The 6,296-nt window shown below is 46.7% G+C and overlaps 1 protein-coding gene across 3 annotated transcripts in view; it reads left to right on the plus strand.

The window, feature by feature from the left end:
• Positions 1–3,012, plus strand: part of LOC310696355 (stimulated by retinoic acid gene 6 protein-like) — a 53,691-nt gene extending 50,679 nt beyond the window's left edge. For 2 of the 3 annotated variants that reach the window (XM_083481794.1, XM_083481793.1), the window contains one exon: positions 1,606–3,012. In XM_083481794.1, the coding sequence (XP_083337920.1) occupies positions 1,606–1,793 (188 nt within the window). In that variant the 3' untranslated portion in view covers positions 1,794–3,012. Of the gene's footprint in view, positions 1–1,593 lie in introns of all 3 variants that reach the window. The other variant, XM_083481792.1, reaches the window with a different exon arrangement.
• Positions 3,013–6,296: the final 3,284 nt, after the last annotated feature.

Raw genomic sequence — 6,296 nt, forward strand, 5'->3', positions numbered from 1 at the left:
CTCCATTCACTCACAGCAGCACTGTTCAAATTCCATTCTAGGGTTTTGTTTTGTTTTTAAAGTCTCTGCTTTCGCAGCTGTACAATTCGCTGTCCAAACACTGAATGTTATAAGTACTGTATGTGATTGAGGTTGACAGGTTGGCTAGTTGGTCCAACCAGGGCCAACCCATCCATGAGGCAGCAGATCCCAATTATTCTTCCCTTGTTCCTGATGTAGATCTCCAGTCACCTCTTGTTCCCTGATGGGGAGGGAGGCACCATTTTGTGGTTTGCTTCAGGAGCCAACCCTAGGTCCGACCTACCTGACACCAATTTCAAATGTCTTTTGTGGTTGTACTGAAGGGCCATTAAAATGTTGTTCTCTATATGATCCCAAAAACATTTCCTCCTCTCTCATGTGTTATCCCCAAACCCCTACCTTTAAGGGGGGGGGAGGTTGTTACACCAGCCAGAAGGACAAGGCTTTTTCTTGTTGTTTAGATGTTACAGTGAAAATAGGCCTCTCTCAGGAATGTCTGGCAGAGATAAAGAGCAAGGTTGAATGGATGTTATTGTAACCCCAGAGGGAGGGAGGCTGAAACAGGAGGAAGGAGGGACTGGAAATAAAGCTAAATTCTATACCATTTCCCGCAAATCACGTGTTTTCTGGGAAATCAAATGATCATCCGTCCCAGAGGGTATAAAAAAGGCTGGCAAGCCCAGAGAAGGGGGGCAGGCAATGAGCATGAGCTTGTCTGTACCATTCTTGTCATGGCAAAATAAATAATTATTTTACTGCAGTCAATTGACTCTTTGAAAGCGACTTCTGAGTGCTCCAAGGGAAAGGAACAAAAGGAAAGGTCTTTCAGAACAGTCATTAGTCTCCCCCAGGGTGGGTTACGGCAATTAGAAGCCTAATTTTTAAAAAGGATTAGCATTCAAGTGAATAGGGTTGGTTCTAAGATATGTATTTCAGGTATCAAAGGCCAGGGTAAAGAGGTGCGTTTTCAGCCTCTGATGAGAGTGGCTTAATGAAAGTGCCAGACACGCATCTGTGGGAAGGGAATTCTACAACTTTGGGGCTGCTACAGTGAATGCCTTCTCTAGGGCTGCCATCCCATAAACAGCTGAGAGTGATGGAACTACCAGGAGGGTCCCCTCCACTGATTTTGACCTCCACGATGGTCTGGAGGGAAGGAGGTGGTCTTGCAGATATTTGGGGCCTAAGTTACTTTGAGCTTTAAACACTAACGTGAGCACCTAGAGTTGTACCTACAGCTGCAAAGCTACAGGGAACCAGGCAGAGGGCCTTCTCGGTGGTGGCGCCTGCCCTGTGGAACGCCCTCCCAGCAGATGTCAAAGCGATAAACAACAACCTGACATTCAGAATACATCTTAAGGCGGCCCTGTTCAGGGAAGTTTTTAATGTGTGACATTTTAGTGTCTTTTTGGTCTCTCTGGAAGCTGCCCAGAGTGGCTGGGGAAACCCAGCCAGATGGGTGGGGTACAAATTATTATTATTATTACCTGGAAACAAAATGGAAGCCTTATAAATAAGGTATAGAGGTTGTGGTGCATGCATGTTGCTGATGTTTGAAAATTTAATTGTCAGTCTTGTTTTTAGCTCCCAGGGTATCAGGCAGAGCCAGGAAAAGATGGCTGTTGCTTTACACGCTTTTGAATAACCCAAGTCTCCTGCAATTCCGGAAGCGAAGACTAGGATCTATTCCTGTGGATTTTCCACAGCCCTGTGCTGTCCCTCCAGGCGATCATTCGACAGACCAATTGGTGCGTTGGGATCAGCATGTTTAATATGTGGACTCTACGTGGACTGTAGAGATGCCGTTCCTGATGATGCAACAACAAAAGCGGCGCAAGTTATACTTGCTGAGAGTTGCATTTATTGACAGCTTGTTCCATAGTGCTTTCTAAAAAGATAACCTGTTGTATTTCCACCACATTATGTGTCATGCCTTCCCTCCACATGAACGCCTGGTTTGCCTGCCTGCTGCAATTGTTCATAAACTATATACAAGCCATTCTCTAGGAAGATTTAGGTAATCTCTTTGAAGACCACACAAGCATACACTTTTTGTGTGTGCTGTCCCTACAGTTATTTGACACTTCCCCCCCTGGCTAGACCCAGGGCTGTGCAAAGCTGGTAATGGGCCCAGGCTGGACAGAAAATGTAGACCCCATTTGAAACTGCTCGTGTCGTGCATAAAAAAGGTAAAGGTAAAGCGACCCCTGACCATTAGGTCCAGTCGTGACCAACTCTGGGGTTGCGGCGCTCATCTTGCTCTATAGGCCATGGGAGCCGGCGTTTGTCCGCAGACAGCTTCCGGGTCATGTGGCCAGCATGACTAAGCCGCTTCTGGAGAACCAGAGCAGCGCACGGAAATGCCGTTTACCTTCCCACCCGAGCGGTACCTATTTATCTACTTGCACTTTGATGTGCTTTCGAACTGCTAGGTTGGCAGGAGCTGGGACCGAGGAACGGGAGCTCACTCCGTTGCGGGGATTCGAACCGCCAACCTTCTGATCGGCAAGTCCCAGGCTCTGTGGTTTAACCCACAGTGCCAACAAGTAACAGAACAGAGCAAATACTCAAAGTCGGCCTCCTCAGAATCATAGGCCTGTGCCAATTACTCCCCGTCCCAGCTCCTCGCTCTGTTCTGCCCTGCGCTGCGCAGACCAGGGGATCTAGAATGAAAGCACATTTGAGGTGGGAAATCAAGGTAGAGTCAGTGACACTGGTTTAATAACAACGAGTTTTTGTTTTTTTCCAAGTTGCCAAACTGGAATCCTGAGTTTCCAAACCAGTGACTTGAGCTGGTGTGTGCATGATTCCAAAACTGCTTTCAGATTATTTGTTCTCAAGGTTCCTTCATTAGTTCTACTCGCTGAAAGTTTTCTTTAAAAATGTTTGACGTTTTACTATGTTTTTATATGTGTTGTAAGCTGCCGAGAGTGACTGGGGAAACCCAGCCAGATGGGCTGGGTATAAATAATAAAATTATTATTATTATTATTATTATTATTATTATTATTAAGCAGCTGCTTCCAAAGCTGGTTGTACTGTACACTTACTGGTGTAGCTGAGCCTACATAATGAAAACCTTGCCTTTTCTTGCTGTGTCTTCCATTGAAATTGATTTTGAGTTCACGTTGCTATGCTTACTGCTGACAGGTGGGGAAATAATTTGGGATGTTCCATTAGGACTTTCTTATTCTGCGTTCTCGATGTTGTTGGACTACAACTCCCATAGCCCTGACCACCAGCCATTCTGGCTGGGGCTGATGGGAAATGGAGTCTAACAACACCTATAGGGGGCAGAGGTTTCCCACCCTTCACATCACATGTATGCACTTTTACCAGTGTATTATTCTTATGTAAGGTAGGGGAACTCATGGTCCACAGCTAGTGCTGGATTTATGTATAGGCTAAGTAGGCTGAAGCCTAGGGCCTCTAAATCTAGGGGGCCTCACCAGCCCTCCCGCTCCCCAGTGCCCAGCGGGCAGTCTCCTCCTCCCCAAATTGCAAACCCAAGACTTCATGTGAGGGCAGGACTACTTGGGCCTCTAAATCTAGGGGGCCTCGCCAGCCCGCCCGCTCCCCAGTGCCGTAGTCTCCCCTCTCCCAAAATTGCAAACCCAAGACTTCATGCAAGGGCAGGGCAACTCAGGCCCAGCAACTATGAGACTCAGGGCTAGCCAGTAAGGCCCAATTTGAAGCAGTGGGGCGCAACTTGAATTTTTTTTTTTTGTAGGGCCCCAGTTCACAGCCAAAGTCTGCAAAATCTTATAGATATAAATAAAATCCATCTAGATTGCTCTAGTGCAGGGCCCCCCTTAGGAGCGGCCCGTGGGGCCCAATTTGGCCCAGTTGCTCCAATTGCCTTAAGGTCAGCCCTGATGAGACTGTGCAGGGGTTGGACTGACAAGCCCTGCACCCTCTAGGTCCCTGGTATCACCATTCAGAGTACAGACTCAAGGACTTTTTATGGAAATAAAGGGGGCACTTATTGGAAATCAGTTTTGTCACCTCTTCCCCCCCCCCAAACCCTGAGACAATGAGCCCAGCCACCTTTTATTCACAGTCGCATAAGCACTACACTACATCATGGCCATAAACTTGTACGTTCAACCGCTGAAATATACACCCAATATGTAGCAATGCAGATTTATGTTACTGCTTTATGAATGAATACTGTGTTTTATGAATGGACTCTGTATTTTGTGAATTACCTAAGAGCCACCAATAGGAAGCTCTAGAATCTGACAGCTAACCAATTGGGTACTACCAAACAGTGACCCCTATTGCTGAAAGCAGGTAACCAGCAGGGAATGCTTCAGCTCAGCCTTTGCACTGTTGACTGAACATCCCCTGCTGTGCAGGTAATGGAGAAAGCTTGTAAACTGTATCCTGTAAAGGTGGCGTTTCCCTTTTGCATTAACACTCCGGCACAGTCAACATTAGTATTTACAGTCTTTATTACATATATACAAAAAACAGTTACACTTCATAATTATGCGCCCGAACCCGTTGAGTCAGATTCAGGGAGTGGCTTCCCACGATTCCTGTGCCAACAAACTAGGAGTGGGAATTGTGTGAGACATCTTTAATCCTTACGTTTCATTTCCCTCCTTGTCTGTGCTGATTTGAAAGCCCCCTCCCTTCCTGAGTCTGAGCTTCCTTCCTGAGCTTCTGAGTGGTTGCAGCATCTCTGAACCCCTGTTCCACCTCTTCTGTCCATTGCTTCTCCGAATCATCCCTGACATCTCCCTTCTCTCATCCTGGTCAACTCATTTACGCTGGTGTAAACCCTAGTGCACCAGAAGCACAGAATAGAAGCAAATAAAATCCGCTCATATGTCAGCAACTGATAAGACTTGTTCTTCCAAAGTCTTCCTAAATTATAAAGCTCCAAAATGCAGGCCAAGAGGTCTGGGAAGAGTGAGGCATACAATGGGCACCACCAGTGAAAAGGCCCTGTTCCGTGTAGCTCCTGCCCTGTCATTTGATAGAGTGCCCACTTGCCCTTCTTCTTGACATGGAATGCTCTCTATTGGAGTCTCCAGGTCCAGTATAAAGACCATAAGAAGGGAGAGCAGGGACCTTGAAGTTCCCAACAGTTGTTAATCAAGCAAGCAAGCACACAGGTCACCTTTGTTACAGTCAAGATGCCTATGTCCTGACCAGGCCTGCACCCAACCTTGTTTTTGTAGAATCTTGTTAGTCCTCAGTAACCAAAATTATATTATCAACATATACAAGAAGAAGAAGAAGAAGAAGAAGAAGAAGAAGAAGAAGAAGAGGAGTTTGGATTTGATATCCCGCCTTTCACTCCCTTTAAGGAGTCTCAAAGCGGCTAACATTCTCCTTTCCCTTCCTCCCCCACAACAAACACTCTGTGAGGTGAGTGGGGCTGTGAGACTTCAAAGACGTGTGACTAGCCCAAGGTCACCCAGCAGCTGCATGTGGAGGAGCGGGGACACGAACCCGGTTCCCCAGATTACGTGACTACTGCTCTTAACCACTACACCACACTGGCTCTCAGAAAAGTTGTTTTCCTTCATTTGCAAGGAATCGTACAAAACAAAGTGGCACTAATAAAGAAAAGTTCCAGGGTGGCAACAGAAAGCAAACTAAACATGCATTTGCAGTTCATCAAAACTATCCGGCAATATCAAGTTATAGGAAAACTGGTGCTATTAACAGTAATCCTTCTAGTTTGTTAATTGGTTTGGCTATGAGTTGGCTATGAGTTGGTTAATTGGTGAGCTATGAGATTCAGGTGAGGGTCAGATGCCTTGTCAATCCCAGCAGGTATATAAGAGGACGACCCAGCCTTTTGGAGGAAGGGGAAACAGGAGTGTTACACATGTTTCCTGCAGCACACATGTTATTGATAGCCATGATATATGGTAAATGTAAAGACTATGGGGTTGCGGTGGTCATCTCGCTTTCGGGCCGAGGGAGCCAGCGTTTGACCACAGACAGCTTTCCAGGTCATGTGGCCAGCATGACTAAACCACTTCTGGTGCACCGAATGCCGTGACGGAAGCCAGAGCACACAGGAACGCCGTTTACCTTCCCGCCACACCAGTACCTATTTATCTACTTGCACTGGTGTGCTTTTGAACTGCTAGGTTGGCAGGAGCAGGGACAGAGCAACAGAAGCTCACCCCATCACGGGGATTCAAACCGCCGACCTTCTGATCGGCAAGCCCAAGAGGCTCGGTGGATTAGACCACAGCACCACCCTGATCCTATGATATATGGATGCAGATGCAACACCAGTGAATACCTGT

Source organism: Podarcis liolepis (assembly GCF_965112155.1).
Source record: "Podarcis liolepis genome assembly, chromosome: 17".
NCBI classification, from domain to species: Eukaryota; Metazoa; Chordata; class Lepidosauria; order Squamata; family Lacertidae; genus Podarcis; species Podarcis liolepis.